Source organism: Diabrotica virgifera, chromosome 6, assembly GCF_917563875.1.
Source record: "Diabrotica virgifera virgifera chromosome 6, PGI_DIABVI_V3a".
NCBI classification, from domain to species: Eukaryota; Metazoa; Arthropoda; class Insecta; order Coleoptera; family Chrysomelidae; genus Diabrotica; species Diabrotica virgifera.
Genome location: NC_065448.1, coordinates 128,607,483 through 128,628,630, shown reverse-complemented (window position 1 = coordinate 128,628,630; position 21,148 = coordinate 128,607,483). Strand labels below are relative to the sequence as shown.

The window sequence follows — 21,148 nt, the reverse complement described above, 5'->3', positions numbered from 1 at the left end:
AGGGACCCATCAACAAAAATTTTGTCAAAACAATATAATGTTGCATATCAATAGGAAAAAAAATAAATTCAAAAATATATAACTTATTTAAAATTTAATACAGGGGGCGTTTCATTTGTACTTAAATAAAATCATTTCACCACTCATTTATGAAAATTAAGAAAAGATATTTTAGAATCATATTTTAGAAGTATAGGCCTAATCAAAACTTGAAAAACAAATTTTTATTAATAATTTTTAACAGGGACCCATCAACAAAAATTTTGTCAAAACAATATCATGTTGCATATCAATAGGAAAAAAAATAAATTCAAAAATATATAACTTATTTAAAATTTAATACAGGGGGCGTTTCATTTGTACTTAAATAAAATCATTTCACCACTCATTTATGAAAATTAAGAAAAGATATTTTAGAATCATATTTTAGAAGTATAGGTCTAATCAAAACTTGGAAAACAAATTTTTATTAATAATTTTTAACAGGGACCCATCAACAAAAATTTTGTCAAAACAATATCATGTTGCATATCAATAGGAAAAAATATCAAATTCGAAAATATATATAACTTATTTAAAATTTAATACAGGGGGCGTTTCATTTGTACTTAAATAAAATCATTTCACCAATCATTTATGAAAATTAAGAAGAGATATTTTAGAATCATATTTTAGAAGAATAGGTCTAATCAAAACTTGGAAAAAAAAATTTTATTAATAATTTTTTACGGGGTCCATCAACAAAAATTTTGTCAAAACAATATAATGTTGCATATCAATAAGGAAAAAATAACAAATTCGAAAATATATAACTTATTTAAAATTTAATACAGGGGGTTTTTCATTTGCACATAAATAAAAATTAAAGGGAAAATGGAAAAGGGAATTGAATAAAAACCTTTTTATTGTTGTAGATTTATATTATTACAAATAATACAGTATTTACATAAGCAGTATATATACAAGTTCATATTGCAACAAAAACAAGTATGTGTACTAAGATTATCTGCCTTCCCACTTGAATGTTCCGTAATATGAACAGCTGGGACGTATGATGGCACTCCGCTAACAGTCTCAAAAAAACAAGAAGGGCACAAACTTTCATTGTCTATTACGTAATAATATTTGGTCATACATACTGTTTGTCCGCTTTCATATGACAGAAAGCGGACATTGTTGACATCATCAACTTTCATTATTTTGTTCTCTGCCTCTGGGGAATCCATATCCAACACCTCACAATCTTCCAGGTCTGACAAATTTTCGGTGGATACCGAAAAAACAAAACTTTCGTTAGAAGAGGCACTATCACTATCTTCAGCTTCATGTGGTGGTATGACATCCAATGGATTAATAACTGCTTCATCCATTGGATTTATAACTGCTTCATCCATTGCTTGGTTTTCATTTTCTAGCACCATTTTGATATTACCACAAAAATTATAAATGCATCAGTTTATATATTTTCAAGTAGAATAAAGAGGGGGGTTAGTGCCATATGCTTTTCACATCTAAAACTAGCTCAAGGGTCAATTAACTGGCCATCTGGCAGTGAACACCTGCATCCGGTCTAAAAATAGGGTGGGGGAATATATGTTACTGTGTGCAAAAAATGAGGAGGAGGACAATGAACTGACCATCTGCTTGTCTAGACAATATCCTGTCTAAAAATAGCTCAAGGTCAATGATCTGGCCATCTGCTTGTCTAGACAATATCCTGTCTAAAAATATCTCAAGGTTAATGACCAATATCTAAAAATAGCACGGTGGCGGGGTAATATTCTCATAATATCTTTATCCTATTTAAGGCAAATTAGCGGAGCTCCTCATTAGTCTATCGTCAATCATGAATACGTGCAGCAGGTGCAACAAATCGTTTTCGCGCTCGTATAACCTGTCGCGACATATGAATATATGTAAAAACGGAAATGTGAATAGTGATAATGAACATAATGGGGATTATTATATTCCCAAAAAAAGATTAAGACCGCTTGGATTGGAAGTGATAGATGCAACTGTAACAAAATTGACACATGCGTTTAAAAACAGAATCGCATCCTATCGTTTTAGTGGTGATAAAAAACTGGATTATCATGGATTTTTAAACGATGTTAAACCCAAAGTTTTGAACATTTTGAGTGAATATCTACATCAGTTCAATAGCATAAAGGTAAATTTTGAAATATTTGGTATTTATCTAAAACCTGACACTAACCTATCAGATATCAAGTCCATGAACACATGCAATAAAATTATAACTATCAGCACTGAACTGGATGAAGTATTTGATGATTTTAGGGAAGAACTGATGACGCAAGCATCAGAATTTCAAGAGAAAGATTCAAATTGGGTATTGCAGGAAATAATGTTTTTAGATGTTAACATAAACAAATATAGTAGTATGTCCGCATCAACGTATATTCGTCTCCCAACACCTATAGTAAGAAAACAAGCTATTTTAAATATCGAAAACAAAGATAATAAGTGTTTTGCATGGAGTATTATTGCAGCTATTTTTCCTGCTAGTGGCAACCCAAACAAACCAGAATCATATCCACCATATGATACTTTGTTGAATTTTGAAGGAATTGACTTTCCGATGAAACTAAAAGACATTAAAAAGTTTGAGATCCTCAATAATATTTCAGTAAATGTTTATGGGCTAGAATCCAATTTCGTAAATAATAAAAGGCAATATGAAATAGTTGGACCATTGCATTTTACAAGTAATCGCCATGCCACTCACGTGAACCTTTTGCTTATAACAAATGATAAACAAAGTCATTATTGTCTGATTCTAGATATGTTGAGACTTGTAAAAATTCAAAAAACAAAAAACCATCGCAAAGAATATTTATGTGATGGATGTCTACAATTCTTTGTTAGCGAAGAAAAGCTAAATAATCACCAAAAAAGCGACTGTTCTCACATTTACACAGAACTTCCCACAACGAAACCTAAAATCAATAAGTTTGGTGAAATGGTGCCAGAAAATATACTAAAATTTATAAATATCCAAAAAATGTTACCTGTGCCATTTGTGATCTATGCTGATTTTGAAAGTTTGCTAAAGCCCATAGACCATGCTGAACCTTTCAATGGAAATTCATATTCCGTTAAAACTGCTGAACACCAAGCATATTCGTTTGCATTTTACCTTAAATGCAACTACGATGATTCACTTTCTAAACTAATAAAATATGAAGGAGAGGATGCTCCCAAAGTGTTTATACAGAAATTGGATGATTTAGTGCATGAACTATATACCAATCACCTTAAACATGTTAAACCAATGTCACCGTTAACAAAAGAAGAAATTGAAAAACATGTGAGCGCTACCGAGTGTTACTTGTGTGGAAAGCCATTCAATCCTTTCAATCATAAGGTGAAAGATCACCACCATCTAAATTCAAAATATCTTGGGGCTTCACATAACTCCTGTAATATAAATAACAAACTCTCAAATACAATACCTGTGTTCTTTCACAACATGAGTAATTATGATTGTCATCTTTTTATTAAAGAGCTTTCAACAACTGGTGAAAAAGTTTCAGTAATTGCACAGACGAAAGAAAAATATATCACAATTTCTAAAAGAATTCTGGTAGAAAAGTCGAAAAATGGCCTAGATAAATACATAACTCTGAAATTTGTTGATTCATACAGATTTTTGGCAAAATCTTTGGATATTCTGAGCACAACTTTAGACTCGGAGCAGTGTACAGAAATTAGAAAGTATTTCCCAGATACTAAACACTTTGAACTTGTGAGACGTAAGGGTGTCTTTCCTTATTCATATATGGATGGATTTGACAGACTTAAAGAAAAAACACTTCCACTTAAAGAAAATTTTTACAATAATCTAACTAACAAACACATTTCTGATGAAGATTATGCAAGAGCAATTGATGTATGGCACACATTTGATTGTAAATCTATGAGTGACTATGCTATGGTGTACTTAGTATCAGATGTCTTATTACTGGCTGATGTGTTTGAAAATTTTAGAAAAATATGTCACAAAGAATACAATTTGGATCCTTGTCATTACATAACTGCTCCTGCATTAAGTTGGGATGCTATGTTAAGATACACTGAAATTGAACTGGAGCTTCTTACAGATGTGGACATGGTACACTTTTTTAAGAAAGGAGTAAGAGGAGGCGTCGCACAATGTAGCAAACGAGAAGCGGTGGCAAATAATCAATATGTACCCAACTATGATCCACAACAACCCGAGTCTTACATCATGTATCTAGATGCCACAAATTTATATGGTGCAGCCATGTGTCAATATCTTCCATATGGAAATTTTAAATGGGTAACCGATGTAGAAAACTTCGACTGTTTTTCGGTGGAGGATGATGCGAATAAAGGGTATGTGTTGGAAGTGGATTTGGAATATCCAGCTCATTTACATTCTTTACATAATGATTTGCCATTCTGCCCCGAGAGCATGGTACCTCCAGGAAGCAAATGTCCTAAACTTATCCCAAATTTCAACAATAAAACTAAATACATTATCCATTATCGCAATCTTAAGCAGTGTCTTAGGTATGGTCTGGTACTAAAAAGGATTCATCGTATACTAGAGTTTTTGCAATCACCATGGTTAAAAAAATATATTGATCTAAACACATCACTCAGAAACAAAGCCAAAAACGAGTTTGAACGGGATCTTTTTAAGCTTCTGGTTAATGCAATATTCGGTAAAACTCTAGAGAACGTTGAAAAAAGAAGAGATATCCGCCTGTGCACCCGCTGGGAAACAAAAACAAATTCATTGGGAGCCAGGGCACTTATCTCTAAACCAGAATTCAAGTCTTGTTCCGTGTTTAATGAGAATTTGGTGGCAGTCCATTTGGGTAAAACCAAAATAGTTTATGACAAGCCTCTCTATGTTGGATTTACAATTTTAGATTTATCAAAAACAGTGATATATGATTTTTATTATGGATATATCAAAAAGAAATATGGGGAAGCCGCAAACTTGTTATACACAGACACAGACTCCCTGATTATGGAGATATACACCCCCAATTTCTATAAGGACATGAAAAGAAATTTAGAACATTTCGACACCTCCAACTATCCAACTGATAATGTTCACGGGATACCGAAAACACCGTCAATACTAGGAAAAATGAAAGATGAATTTGCATCTCTACCCATTAAATGTTTCTATGGTACAGGTGCTAAAGCTTATTGCATAGAAGCAAATAAAATAATAAAAAAAGCAAAAGGCATTTCAAAACACGTAACCAAAACACAGTTGCAAAAGAGCGATTATGTACTATTAGTAAAAAAAGGTGGTGTAATCTTTAGAAAAATGTATGTATTTGTGTCTAATTTACATACCATATATACGGAACTTAGGAATAAAGTGGCACTATCTTCTAAGGATGATAAACGCTGTGTAATAAACGGTGACGTAAAAACTCTTGCGTGGGGGCATTTTTTAATTAGTCCACATAATGGTACCATAGATGATCTCATAATGTTTGGGAATGAGCTGCTATACACCCCGGAATTAGCCGATTTAGAAAAGATTCCTCTTGAAGAATTGTTTCAAGTCGATTCTTTTCAATATGATTCATACTTGTAAAATTTGTAAATTGTATATTTTTATGTATCAATAAAACGCATATATAAAAACAAATATTTTTATTTAAAACCTTACACAATTCTATTAATACCATAATTATTGAAAAAGTCGAACATAGGGCTATATAATAAAATATTGGAGATATGACTGTATCCTTTCTAGGTCTTTCATTATAAAGTTCTAACCATTTGGAGTCACTGCTTCTACCACTCATATGTCTAAAACGCAATTTATATTTAGTGCTATTTAATGGTATTTCAGCTTGTAAAGTTGGTAAAAAATTGTTTCCCGGATATGATTCCATTCTTGACCATGTCTCAGGCCATGTCTCATTTAGTGTACCATTACTGTCAAAGCACACAAAAACTTCTCTAACATAGATGGGTTGCTGAATTAAAAGCAGATTTTGCAGAATTGCTTGTAAAACAATAAAGTCTAATGATACCATCTTAATAATCTCTACCAAGATTTTAGCATCTATTTATAGTAAATCTAACTTTGGACGTGGGGAGTCACACGTATATGGTGGAGATTCCATTAACCCATCACGATAACCTACGCTTCGATGAGATAATCCCATAGGTCTAGTCTCGCTACAAAATACACAAAATTCAAATACCAATTTCCACCCTTTAAATATTAAGCTTCTTGGAATAAGTTTAGTCCCCGACATTTTACGACAAATAAGACAAAGCTTTTGTCGTACAATATAAAAAGGGAGTCTCGTTTCCCACTCGTCACAATTATCCGCATATTTGTATGACATATTATATTTGAACATAACACGTGGTTTCACGTGGCTTACAACGAACTGGTTTATAATTTAGCTTAGCAAGCTACAAAGGGAATGAGTCCCGCAAGCTGATAAAGTCTGGTATAATCTAGGAGTTTTATTAGGAGTGGGGGGGTAGTGAGCCATGCATCTGCAACTGCTATGGATGAGAGTAGGGAGGATATATAATTAGGAGTGGGGGGTAGGGGGCAGTGAGCCACACATTTGCAACTGGTATCAACGAGAGTGGGGAGGATATAAGAGTACAGAAACATCGATAATGTGAACAGTATGTGCTCAAGAAGTCTTCGTGAACGTGTTGAACAATTTAGTAAAGGTATTAACAGAATAAAGCGTGATATTTTAGTTTATGAAAAAACAAGAAATATTAAAGAGTTAGAGAAGAGTATTAACCAGTTAATAAGAAAATATAAAGACAAAGAATATATGTTTAAAAACTTTTCACGACTTAGTATAAGTGATGCGTTTGCGTAGTGGAAGAGTTTATCCAGCAGAAGAAGAAAATAGACTATTTTTTGTTTCTGCAATCGAGGAGCAAAAGTGGATAGACTTGGTGTTTAAAAACATTAATCGTTTTAACAATAATGGAATGTTGCCAGAAAAGAATTGTGATGAATCAACACCCACAAAAACCTTTGTACCTATTCACAGAAGCAGAACTACAAAACTTTACCATACCATACATTAGAAAATTTGTGGATCCATATGAACTACTTCAGTCTTGGCATCTCCTACCCCAGAAATTTGTGCAAGATTTTGAAATTCGAACTCGACTTCCGTGTTTTGTTCATTTCAATCGTCCCGAATGGAGAACAGAGGAAGAAGGATTAGCTCCTGCTCAATCCAGTTGCCGTTTATGCAGATTTGCACTGGAAAATTTATGTAACAATTATAGCGGTTAAATAAAGTACTATTTTTTATTAAGGTTTTTTATTAATAAAACAAAATGTCAAAAAAATTCTTTATTGCATCATAAAAGTATCATACAAATAAAATACGTTAGATAACGCACATACACTATTATTATTTAAATGGTAAGGACATTTGGGTTCCATTTTCTCCAAAGCTGGTTGTTCATCAAATTCCACAACTGGAGCTAAACTATACTTTTTTATATACTGAGACTTTTCTCTTCCTTTGACATAAACTATATCGACATTACTTGTCAAGCATTGGATAATATTATGAACTTGATGTACCGGGGTAAATCCATGATCCCAGTTAAGACCATGATAATTATTCATTAACCATACAGCTTGTTTATGGAACTCTGGATTCAGCAACCTCATTGGATATGGTGGTTTGAAGAAATAATGACTAATTTTTTGTCCATCATAAGTGGCCAACTCTTTTGCGATAAATTTATTTTTCTCGGTATTAAAACCTTGTACGTCTACTATTAGGTACATGTTAAAGTCTGTCTTTGTGTGGTGTCTAACCTATATTTATAAACATATTTTGAATCATGCGCATGAGAGGGTCCCCCAAATAATGTTATAGTCTCATGACTTCATTAATTATGTACATATACCTTAACTTGCCCACCATAATATAAATATTTAGTTTTATAATTGTTTTACTATTTTAGTTAAGGGATTATACGTAAATTCTTTTTCATGTAATATCAGACAATAAGCAGAGATATCAGAGGTTGTTGGGTCATCTGTCTCAAATTCTATACGTAACACAACAGACCCCGATTGAATGATTTCTTTTTGACGAGAGCAGTCAATATGTATAAGCGGGGCAATCATTTTAAAGTCATGTGGATTAAATATAGGTTGATTCAGCACCATGTGATAATAACTTTCTTGAAAATTAGCAAACATTTCATAAAGTTTCGCAAATCTATTTGTTTTAAAATCTATTTGTAGGTCATTATAAGGATATCTTTCAGAATTTAAAAACACTTTAATATTTTTTAAATTGCAATGATCAAATTTACTCATATCTTTTGTTAATTTCGATTTTCTGTTATTTTGGAAAGCAACAATGATGTGACGAGGTGTTTCAATTTTCGTACTAGTGCGCACAGACCACGTATGGCGGGTAGAGTTGTTTAGGGCAGGATATTCAATCATTTGCCATGAGCGAAATTTAATAGGAAGTTCTTGATTTGTATGTGAAATCTTATTAAGCCGTAACTGTTCTTGTATACTTGGTGTTACATGTGGAACCTCCCAATATAATTTATTAATATCAATCTTCGGTCGTTCGCTTTCATCTTCGCTTACTACAGCATCAATATCATCATTTGATCTAATAAGTATTAATTCCATTTTCAAATTCATTATGATTTTTCTAAAATCTTCGAAGAAGCCTGATAGCAGTCTTAGAGGTATACATACGTTAAAGTTTCCATTTGCATCCACCAACACACTGTTTGTGGGGACTTCATTATTAGTTTCCAGTCTACCCCTTTTTGGAAACCATCCCGAGTTTTCCAATTGCAGGCTTTGGTTTTCGTTAAGACTAAGGTAGTTTTTAATACTTGATACTAAGCCTACATCACGTACTGAGTCAATTACTACCCCATTTAATTCAAAACGTATTTCGCGAAACAAGTAAGCTATAGCATTATTAATAAATTTTAGTTTTGTTGGGACTTTATTATCATGGGTAAGAAGTTGACCTTCAATATAGAGATAACTATTTGCTGGATATGTGAATGCATCTAAATCTTGAATTGGAATACGTATTTCATCATTATAACCTAACTTTCCAGGAATGTATGGTTGATATGTGTGAAATTGATACTCTTCAATAGTGTTGTCATTGAAAGGTTGGCCAGTAACATGTAGAATTTCCATTATATTAAGACTTTAAATCCCAACGATTGCAGAAAGTGGCGATTTGATGATGTTATTATTTTGGAAGGTAATCTCCTTTTATATGTTTTTGCTATAGATGGTTTTTTAGAAGGTGATCTCCGTTTATATGTTTTTTTTATAGATGGCGTTACTATTTTAGAAGGTAATTTCTTTATATATGTTTTTGGTATGTGAGAAAAAACTAAAACCATTATTTATATACGTTTTCTAAGATGTAAATTTACTGTTACTTCTTCTCCCCCAAAGTTAATGGGTTTACCTGCTTGGTTAATAATCTTTACTGTAAGGTTGGTGATTGTCTTGATACCAACTGGATAATACAAAATATTTTGAGGTGCATCCACTATTTTATACCCAATCGGTACTGTTGGAAAGAACTGATGGATAATGTGAACTGGATTCCCATTTAAATAGCATCCCGAAGCAATGTTACAATCAACACATAGGGTGTTTGCTCCCCATATTTCCACGGGTTTATCTGAAACATGTGTTTGGTTTGGAGCTAGTTGTCGTGATTTAAAACCAAATAATAGTCCAATAGAATTTACGGGAAGAAAAGAAATTTCTCGGTTACTCTTAATAACAACTTTTGAAGTTGATAATTGTGGAGTAATTTCTAAAGTCGCATCATTATCAATCTTTTTCATGTTTTCTTGAATAAGCTTTGTAATATCATCCAACTCATAGGCCCCCTCAGGTAACTTGTAGTTATGGGTAAAATTTTTGAAATTCCAGAGAAAAAGGTTATTGCTTTCATCAACATTTGGAATAGTATTAAAACTATAGAAACTGGTTAGACCAATTTCATAATCAAATTCATCTTCAAGGTAAATTGGGGGATTAAAATTGTAGCTCAGATTTGAAGAGCTTCCAGTAAGCGTAAAGTTTAAAGACATTTTACGCAAGCAATTAACATTATTTGCTATTTATAGTAGTTGAATAGGAAATCTAATGAGTAATGACCGCACTTGTATGAATCGTTTTGGATTTTATCATAGTTGTAATATATTTGTACATCACCATTACTTAAAAAATATTTGATTACATTTTGTGGTGGAGGCAAATCCCCATACGAATCAAAGTAAATTATATGGGATTTAGATTTTGCATAGGCTACCCAGTGTGTACCCTCACCATGTTTTGAATCTAAATTTATAACACCACACTCGTTTTTATGAATACTTTTAGGTAGCATGTCTCTCATAAATACACCTCTAAAATATGGGAATGTTTTACCATACTTCATTATATCTGTATTTGTTAAAGCGTGATGAGGAAGGTTTAGTTTTTTGAATAAGGTTTTAAGTATAATCCATACCCTTTATACGGTCTTAAATACAATCCTTTGCCTTTTTGTTCCATGGCTAGATTATGGCGTTTTTGTTCTTCAAGATTCATTCGATTGGCTTTCGCATCACCGATGGCCTTGTAAATTCCTGCACCCATTCCTCCGACGGCTCCGAGTGCGCTTAATAAAGGTAAAAGTAATGGTAGAAATCCTCCCTTTTTAGGTGCTTTAATTATTCGTTTTTTTTTATTTATCCTTTTACGAAGAGAACCACCTTTTTTGCGTTTAAGACCCATTCCCAACTTACGTTTTCCTTTCATAGCTGTCGTAACAAACCAGGCGGCTGCTTTTTGTCCAAATGGGGTGTCTTTCGATTTCACAATATCCCACGCTTTGTTTTCTAAGATTTTATCCGCTTCGTGTCTGGTTGATAAATCAGTATGTTTAGAGTATTCAATATCGTGTTCTTTACAAGCCTCGTCTAGTTTATTGATTCCCTTATCCCCTCGCTTTAATCTCTGTTTTAAACGAGTTCCTGGTCCACAAAATGAATATCCGGGGAGATGTAGTTCTAGAGGGAGCTTGTTAATGAGTGAGTTTAATACCCCACGTCCTTTTCTTTTAGTAGTTCGTTGAAACTTTTTTTTCATGGTCTGCCTCTTATATATATAGGTGTTGGGCTATATATACCCAAAGTTTTAAACTCATTTTCTCAATGAAGATTGAACCACAAAAACTCTCTCTTCCCATTACAAACCATGATGATATTACCAAAGAGCTTCAGGTAAAACATGGTTATCTCTTTAATGGGCTCAAAAGGGTTCTAATTGTTGGACCAAGTGGGTGTGGCAAGACTAACGTATTATTGTCTTTAATTGAACATCCAAATGGTCTTAGATTTGAAAATATTTATTTATATTCCAAATCTTTGTACCAACCAAAGTATATATACTTGCGAAACTTGATTGAGCCTGTAAACGAAATTGGCTATAAAGAATATGATGATTCCATTAATGTACCACCTCCTGATGATATTAAAGAAAATTCAGTAGTTATTTTTGACGATATTCCATCATGTGATCAAAAAATTATACAAAATTATTATTGTTACGGAAGACATAAACACTTGGATTGTTTTTATCTATGTCAAACTTATAGTGCAATTCCAAAACAATTAATTAGAGATAATTCTAATTTACTTGTAGTTTTTCACCAAGACTTTACGAATTTAAAACATATCTTTGATGATCATGTAAATATTGATATGACTTTTCAACAATTTAAGGATTTGTGCTCATTCTGCTGGAAAGATAAACATGGATTTCTTGTCATTGATAAAGACTCCCCCAAATCTAACGGGCGATATCGGTGTGGGTTCGATAAGTATATAAGGCTGTAAAGAAGTGGTTTAGAATACACAATGGATCCCAAAGTTACACGAAAACTGCTTTTATCGCGACAAGCATTAAAGAAAAAGTATCGCAGTTTAAAAAGGGATATAGCTCAATCTCAGTCTACATTAGAAAAAAACTATAAGCCAATTACTCAACCACTTAATGAACTTTTACACAAACTCGATACTGTTCCATCTATTAAACAAGAACCAAATATTAAATATGAACCACTCACACCAAAGGACTATAAAATACGAAAATCTAATTATCGTTTAGCATTTTCATCTCCAAATAAGAGTGTATTTTCTGAAAATTCATCTCCAAATAAGAGGGTAATTTATGAACAATCGAAAACACCTACTAATTTTGGAAATGTATCTATTATTCCGAGGGAAGTAACAATACAACCAGAAGAAACTTTTGTGTCGGAAGGACAAGCAAATACCACGGATGAGGATATTAATCGGTATTTTGAGGATACACTTAGAGAATTTAATGAGATGATCAATAATCCAGCTGTAATGAAAAAATTTTATGAAAATTATACTTCACCCTTGCCAAAGAATTATATTAAAGCTAACATTGAAGACACTGAAGGTAATTTCGACCACGACCTGGGAGTTTACCACGACCTTGAAACTGAGAAATTTTCTATTGGAGATTCTCAAATTACTTTTGAAGGACCTGACTTAAATATCAACGACGTTACATATCGCGGAACACCTGGTTTATACGAGCTTTTATTTAAAGCTAATCCCGTATCGTTTAAAAAAGAAGATGTTAATGAATATATTGATATATTACGTAGAACAAATGCGATACATAGAAACAATAATCCTGCATTACCTACAAAAAGTATTCCATCAAAAATAAAGGATAAATATAATTTTATTATTAAACCAGCTTTGGAGACTAGACCTCAACCACCTAGAACTCGTTTAAATTCGCTTCCTGGAAATATATCAGGAATAATAACACGAAAGCTAGCTAAAGAATTATTGAATAAAAAAGGCGGTGCACTTTACAAAAAATTTAGTGGCAAACAATTAGAGTATAAATACTTTGATGATTTTAATGAACTAATAGATAGATTACAACTGCTCCTAGCATCACTGGCTGCAGGAAACGACGGAGTGGTGAATGAAATTATATCTATAATTGAGGAACTTCGAGAAGGTGGTATAATACAGTAATGCCTATGAATAGATTTGGAAGTCATTTTTTAAAAAGTTGTCAAACTTCTGATTTATCTCCATCACCATTATATTTTGTGTGTGATCCTTCTTCTTTCTATAGTAAATGTGTGTTAACTTTCAAAGGAACGAAAGAAACAAATTTGAACAAACAATATTATATGTTGGAAAGTGGTTTATTTTCATACCAATTTACACTAAGTGGTACTGTTGATCAAGTGCAAATTAATGTTTCAAGTGGAAATGTAATGATAAAATCTAAATCAGTTAATACAGAGTATAAATATGAGCAATTACCAGGAGTAAAGATTTTTAAAGGTGATACAATTTCTTTTAAACTAGATAAAGATTCTACTTTTGTAGTTTATATTACTCTTCGTTGTCCTTTAGAAAAAGATGTCAAACATTAAATCACAAGTCGTACACGAACTGCATAAACCGGCAAAAAAAAATTTTAGACGGAGACATGTAATCATCAAAGGATTAAACGATCTGATTCAAGCAGATTTAGCTATAATGATTCCTTATGCCAAAGTAAATAGTGGATACCAATATATTCTCGTTGTAATTAATGCGTTTAGTAAATTTGTGTGGGCGGAACCGGTTAAAAGAAAAACAGGGACTGAAATTACTAAAGCCATGGAAAAAATTTTAAATCAAATGAAGAAGACACCAAAAAACCTTCAAACAGATTTGGGTAAAGAGTTTTACAATTCTCAGTTTCATGAGCTCATGAAGTCACATGGTATTAACCACTACAGCACATTCTCGAATTTAAAAGCCTCTATTGCTGAGAGAGTCATCAGAACAATAAAATCAATGTTGTGGAGGCAGTTCAGCTTGCAAGGTACTTACAAATGGGTGAATAATCTTCCTAATATAGTTAAAAAGTACAATAATACTAAACATTCAACCACAGGTGCCATTCCTAGCAAAGTTAATGAAAAGAATTCCAGGAATATAACAGCATATAATTACCTTAAAATCATTGACCCTCGAAAAAATAAATACAAAGTTGGTGATTATGTCAGAATTTCGAGATATAGAAATTTGTTTTCTAAGGGTTATTTACCCAACTGGACAAATGAGATTTTTAAAATAAGAAAAGTCAAGCAGACAAATCCAGTGACTTACTTACTAGAAGATTCACGCAAAGAAGAAATTCAAGGGGCGTTTTACAGCGAAGAATTAATGAAAACCCAGCACCCTGATGTCTACTTAGTCGAGAAGGTATTGAAAAGAAAGGGTAACAAGGTGTTTGTGAAATGGTTAGGGATGGATTCTACTCATAATTCATGGATTAATAAAAATAATGTATTATAATATTAAAATAAAAAACTTTTTTACAAAAAAATTATTTTTATTTCACTGACGTAAATAATTTAACATACACAGTTTTTGTTTATATCTACATATTGGATCATATTTTTCTACTTACGTAGATACTTAATAGCAAAAACACAAAATGTACCACACTAAGAAGCACATTTACATATAAATTAATTTTTCCATTTAGTTGATTGTTTTCGGTTTGGATTTCTTTATTGATCTGGTATTTCGGAAATTTGGAGTGAATTATTTGTGCGAAACTGCAGTTTGGACTAAATTTGATGTGTTCTTTATACACATCATCAGTAGCCAACCAATGATAAATTTCTACATGACACCAAAAGCACCTTACAATATCTTCTTTTTGTAAATAGTAAAATCCATATGCTGCTAACTCAATCGAAGGAACCAACCCTCTCCAGTTTTTAAATGTGGATAACCTTCCATAAAAACTATTCAGTTTGTCTGACTCGTCTTCTAGACACATGGTGACTATTAGTTTTTAAAAGATGTGCTCCTACATATAAAATAATTTATTTCTGTAGTGGAAGGGGGGTGTGGTAAATTAATATATTCAATTTTTATATAAATATTTATTTCTATGGCTTACATCTAATACAGGATTAATAATTTTAGCAAGTTCTTTTATTCTACGTTGAAATCTTACTCTGTCAGCAGCCACAAACTCCCAGTACCTTGTTCTGCACGAACAAGTTGATTCAATGTAGTGAATACGAACATTTTCATTAAATTTGATCATAGAGTAGCTCTGGATATCTATGAATTAACTCTAGCGCCATCCCATAAGTTGTTTTATTTATATTCTTTATTGGTTCCATTATTTTCACCCCAGTTTCAATAGGATTATTTGAATCAATTCCCATCTTTAGTATTTTTAACGAAGCGATAAAGTTTTCCTTTTTCAAAGTTTCCAAAAGGTAGTTAACTATTGGAAGTGTTGTCCACAGCGATGCAATGGAATTGGCACCCAAAATTATCTGTGACTCACCATTGGTAACTTTCACAACTGACATGTGGGGTAGATGCATGAACTCTAGTTGTACTTTACCATCATTAATCGATTGTTGAGGATTCCCTGCCATGAAACTGTCAATTACACTTTTATGCGATAAAAAGTTTAACCACTCAGGTTCACTAAACAAAACACGATCTTGTTTGTTACCACTGATAACAACTACCGGTTCAAAATTTAATTCATGTGCTAGGCAAACAGAAACAAATTTTGAGTTCGATGGGTTCAGGTAAAACCGGCGTTCACCCAGGAATACGTTTCGATATGTAGCACTCATTTTATAATTATGATCCATGTCTACATGTCTCGGGTTCTTATACACATTAACCCTCCCCCTACTCTATCCACTACCCCTACTTCTCGATGTTGCGTGTCAAGACTTGTTAAAAGGACCGTGAGTTTGATTGGTCGAATGCTATTTTTAACCCGGATATTGTCTAGACAAGCAGATGCCCAGGTCGCTGACCTTGAGCTATTTTTAGATATTGGTCATTAACCTTGAGTTATTTTTAGACCGGATGCAGGTGTTCACTGCCAGATGTTCCACCACATTTTGCTCATACAATATCATATATTCCCCCACCCTATTTTTAGACCGGATGTCGAGACTGCCAGATGGCCAGGTCGTTGACCCTGCTCATTTCTGCTCATTTTGCTAGTACATAATTACACTACTTCCATCTTTTTAACGTCATCAGTAGGGATGGCGGTTGTTGACAAAACACCGGTTTTCGGTTTTACCGGTTTAAACCTACGGTTTAACACTAGAAAGTCGGGCTTAGCTTACCTACCTAGAAAGCCGGAAGGGATCATTTTGGCCCCATGTTCTTTAATCAATTAAAACTCAGTTTAAAGAAATTAAATCTACTCTAGACGATAGAATCTGATTTTATTTTTTACTTTCATTGTTTTAACACATTCGCTGTGTATCAAAAACATTCGGAACACCATACAGTTTGCAGTTTTTGATGTTTGCCACACATTGTCTTGTTACAGCCGCGGCAATGATTGGAAGTATGATTTCCTTTACAAAATATTTTCAACTGATATTTTTGTCGTTTTTGCATAGTAACAGTGATAGTTGTTGGTAGACCTGGTGTTGCTAGGCGTAGTTCCAGATTTCGGGAAGCAAGGTATGGGGCCCATAATTCTTCACACTTCTTGTTGTTCTTCTTCTCCTTTTGCCCTTTAATTCGTCCAATTTTGAACATAGGCTTCCCCAGTTTCCTCCATTCGCTTCGGTTTAGTGCTTTCTGTTTCCAGTGCGTTCCTCCTATCTTTTTAATGTCGTCTCCCCATCTCATCTGAGATCGTCCTCTTGCTCTCTTTCCTGTCCATGCTCTCCATTGTTGTATCGTGCTATTCCACCTATTGTCCGTTTGTCTAGCGTTATGACCTGCGAAGCTCCATTTTAGCCTGGTTATATGTTGGCCTGTGTCTTTGACGTTTGTTCTATTTCTGACCCAGTTGTTTGGCTTTTTGTCTGTCAATTTTACTCCCTAACATTGCTCTCTCTATGGCTCTTTGGGTCTTCATTATTTTATCCATGTTTGTCTTGGTCAAGGTCCATGTTTGGCATGCGTATGCATGCCAAACATACGCATACGCATACACATGCCAATTCTTCACACAGCCAAAGAATAAACTTATAAAGACTGAGTCTACTTCCAATTATTTCTTTATAAATAATCCATGCATTTATTGCTTCCAAGTCAAGAGTATTAGAAAACACGTACATAGGCCATCGTCTTGAAGTTACTTTTGTAGTATAAAGACGCGTCATTTGGTCCTCTACTCTTAAAATTGTATCTTTGTGTTCACTTGTGTTCACCAAAAATTTTATCTTTATTACGTAGATGATCAGTACCACTATAAGGGTAACCATTTACAATAAACATACATAAATATAATTTTACCCATCCGACAGGAATTTGAAAGAAAGGCTCGTCGAATTTCCCAGAAAACGATAATAACTTACACAGGGCCAATTTGGCCCCTTTAGACTTCTATGGTAGATTTGTTAGAAAACCCATTTAATAAATTTAGTAAACAATATTTTTTTGTGCTAAATAAGTCTTTGTATCAAAATATTAAAAGTCATAAAATATGAAATTATTATTGCCTCAAATAAAAAACTACAATAACTTCAAATCGCAACAGGGGCCAAATTGGCCTCTCCGACTTTCTAGTGTTAACCTACCGGTTATAACCGGTCAAAAATACCGGTTGTTTAAAAAACCGGTGTTCGGTTTTTTAGTCACAGCCAATACCCAATAGGTTACATTTACATTGCGCTTCAGTTTGCGATACTCCATTCGAATGGATATCAGTCCATATCAGTATAGCAATCAGTCATCAGTGTTGTGAAATTGGTTGGTTACTTAAACCAGTGCCAATAAAACAAACACACACGTAGTCAGGCATTGTATCCTGCGAAGCTCCATTTTAATTTGGCAGCATTTTCTCCTGCGCCTTTTTTATCTTATACTTAGTAACTACAAAAAGAAAGCTCTTAAAATATTTTAATGCAAACAACTAAAGAAAGAAAACAAAAATATCAAAAATCAGCATTTAAATTTAAGCAAATTACATTCTCCAGAATTTTAAAAGTATGCTGTAGACGAAGCAGCAAAATAATAGTATTCTTTTGCTACTTATTCATAATAGGAAGCTATGTTATTGCGATTGCCACCATACCGTTGCGAACTTAAATTTAACCCCGATGAATTAATCTAGATTCAAAAATGAAGGGATATATTGCAAAAAAATATAACATTTAACCCAGTCATCAATTACTAAATGAATCAAAATCGAACATTTTATCTTACCATTTCAAGAAAAAAGTATCTCAATGAATAAAAATAAAGCCTTAGGAGAAAACCTGACCGTTGAAATATGTTTACTGAAATTTTTATATTTCTTTATGGTACAGTAAACTCATGTTATCAATCGTTGAGGCGTGAAAGTCTGGCTTAAACGCTTAAGGCTTGCTCATTTGAATTTTATGTTGTACTTTATCTAAAGTATGTAAGAACAGTCATATAATTTTGATAAATTGAGACAAGAAGGTATTGATATTTATATTTTTATGTACTTACTAAATAGTCCTGAATAAAGACTATTAGGCCTAAAAAGTTGATTATTAGCAAGCTGAAAATTTTTTAATAACTTAAGGGTGTCTAGTCGAACAAACTTTGATGTATCGGAACACTGGAACAGGGGAAGTTTTAATTGTGGAACAGGTTATAAATCTAGAACGTAAGACCACGAAAACGTCCCATGTTTTTTGTCGGACATAACTTCCAATTGATTTGTTACCCTTTCATTAAACTCTGATGCAAAAATCAGACTACTATTTGTCACCTCTCATAATTCCTGTCATTTGAGATGATCTACGTGTTCCACTCATAAAAATGCCCAGTTGGTAATAAATATCAGCCTGATTTTTGCAGCACAGTTTAATGAAAGGGTTAGAAATGAATTTGAAGTTCTGTCCGACAAAATACATGGGACGTTTTCGGAATGTGACGTTCGGAAAAAATGAGAAGTATACTGCCGTGCTAAGCCCAAAGGCGGGATCTGATTTTTTATCGAAAATAAGATTTTTGTATTTTTAGGTAGAATAGGGTATTTAGTATATATTTATAAAGTCTTTGGAGTTGTAGAAGCATTATATTTTAAATAAAATTGCAATTTTGTTAGCGGTATCTACACTTTTCAGTTAAAATACTAAGCAATTTGGCGGCAAATGTTAAATACTATGGCGTTTTGACGGTATCCGCTACAGTTGCCGTCCATATACCTTAGCATATTGCACTTACCGCTCTTCTACTTTCAAGAATTCTACGCCTACATTTAGAAACCGCCAAATCGCCTTAGTATTACAAAGTAAATTCGGTCTAACTTTACAAGGTTAAATTATTGTGTTAGTTAAAAGAGTTAGTAAAAGAAATAATTAGCGAGGATGGTAAGAACTTTTCGAGATTATTATATCTATTGAAATATATTTTCATTTTTGTTTATAGTATTTCAAGAATTAACCATTTATGTTGTCCTAAACAATATGAATCTACGCCAAGTGGATGATTTATATGTATGTTTAAACCCTTTGTTAGGTTGCAACAACTAAATCAATGCAACCCATTGATTGCATTTTTTTTGTTTCAATACAAGCTATTATCATTGTTTAACTAGACAATGTCTAGCAGCCTAGTTATACAATGCTATTATAGATACGGGATTGTAGATTTGGGATATCTTTACCTAATCTTTTGAGAATCCTTTACATAAGTTTTATAGAATAATGCTGGCTTTATTCTTTTATAAATTTTCTAAGAATGCGTCAGGTACCTGGATAATGATCCAAAAATTTGTTTGCAAGAAACAAGATAAAAATAGCTGAGAAGAGAAAGTCAAAAGTATGGTTTACAATCACATTTACAGTTGAAGAATTCTTTAAAACGCAGATGTTTAAACAGCTATAACAATCTGAACGGATTCTGGTTTTTCGTTGTATAAGTACAGTTCTGCCCAAATTATTAGACGCACTAAAAAAGATTTTACAAAAAATGATAATTATGAGGTAATACCATTGTAATACTAAATAGGTTTTGTGTATGTACCGGACACAAGGTATGGTGTTCGATTGTCTATTAAATTGTCTATAGTGAATCGCAAATAGAACATTAATATTAATGAACCAATATGTATTTATTGACTCTTGAAAGAAAACAGATATAACGACAACTAAATATTGTCAATTTGTTGTTGTCATATTGTGGCTCAACAAAATAATAACATTTAATAGTACTTTAATTCTTTCAATTTAATAAACTGGCATACACAGAAAACCTTTTTATTTCATATCAATCACAACTGTAAACCACATACCGCTAATAGGCTTAGTTTTATAGTAAGTTTTGATAAAACGTTTTAGCGGTATCTACCTCTTTTTATATAAAACTTTGTTTTAAAATATAATTAACGGTTCCCTTAATAAACTGGGGCATACATCCATGCATAAAAACTATTAGCTAGTCCATAAATCCCTAACGAGCCAAAATTTTAGCATTCAATTTTGAAATCGATTTTGCCACCATTTTGTCAAATGTTAGTTACCGCCTTTGGGCCTAGCACGGCAGTATATATTTAACCCCTCATCCACCAAAATCTAATTGCATCGTTTTCCTTCTACAATACATTTTATTATAGTGTTATTTATATGTTCAAAAAGATGACCGGGTCTAGAGTAAATGGTTTTTGAAAAAAAAAAGAACAAATTATAGAGCGCATTTTTAAATCTTCTTAAAAATCTTCCCTTTTCTCCATGTAACGCGAAAATGATAATATGAAAAAAAATGAAAAAAATGGTTTCATACAAAATGTAAGGTTTTTTAGATAAAAATTTTGTTTTTGTTCTTTATTACTGTATCTGCTATTATTCGCAAGTTAAATGGAGAAAAAAGAGGGTTTTTAAGAAAATTTAAAAATGTGCTCTATAATTTGATCGTAATTTATGAAAATCCATGTATTTAAAACCCGTCTAACGTTTTAAACATTGAAATAGCACTATAATAAAAGTTATTTTAGAAGGAAAGCGATGCATTTAAATTCTGGTTGATAAGGGGTTAAATAAACTTCTGATTTTTTCTTAAATTATATTAGTGATAAATTTCTTGTGTC

At 32.7% G+C, this 21,148-nt stretch overlaps 1 protein-coding gene across 1 annotated transcript; it reads left to right on the top strand.

Moving 5' to 3' along the window:
- The first annotated feature begins 1,906 nt into the window (after positions 1-1,906).
- Positions 1,907-5,605, top strand: LOC126886193 (uncharacterized). The gene has a single exon (XM_050653050.1). It carries the CDS (start codon positions 1,907-1,909, stop codon positions 5,603-5,605), a length of 3,699 nt encoding a protein of 1,232 aa, XP_050509007.1.
- The last annotated feature ends 15,543 nt before the right edge of the window (positions 5,606-21,148 follow it).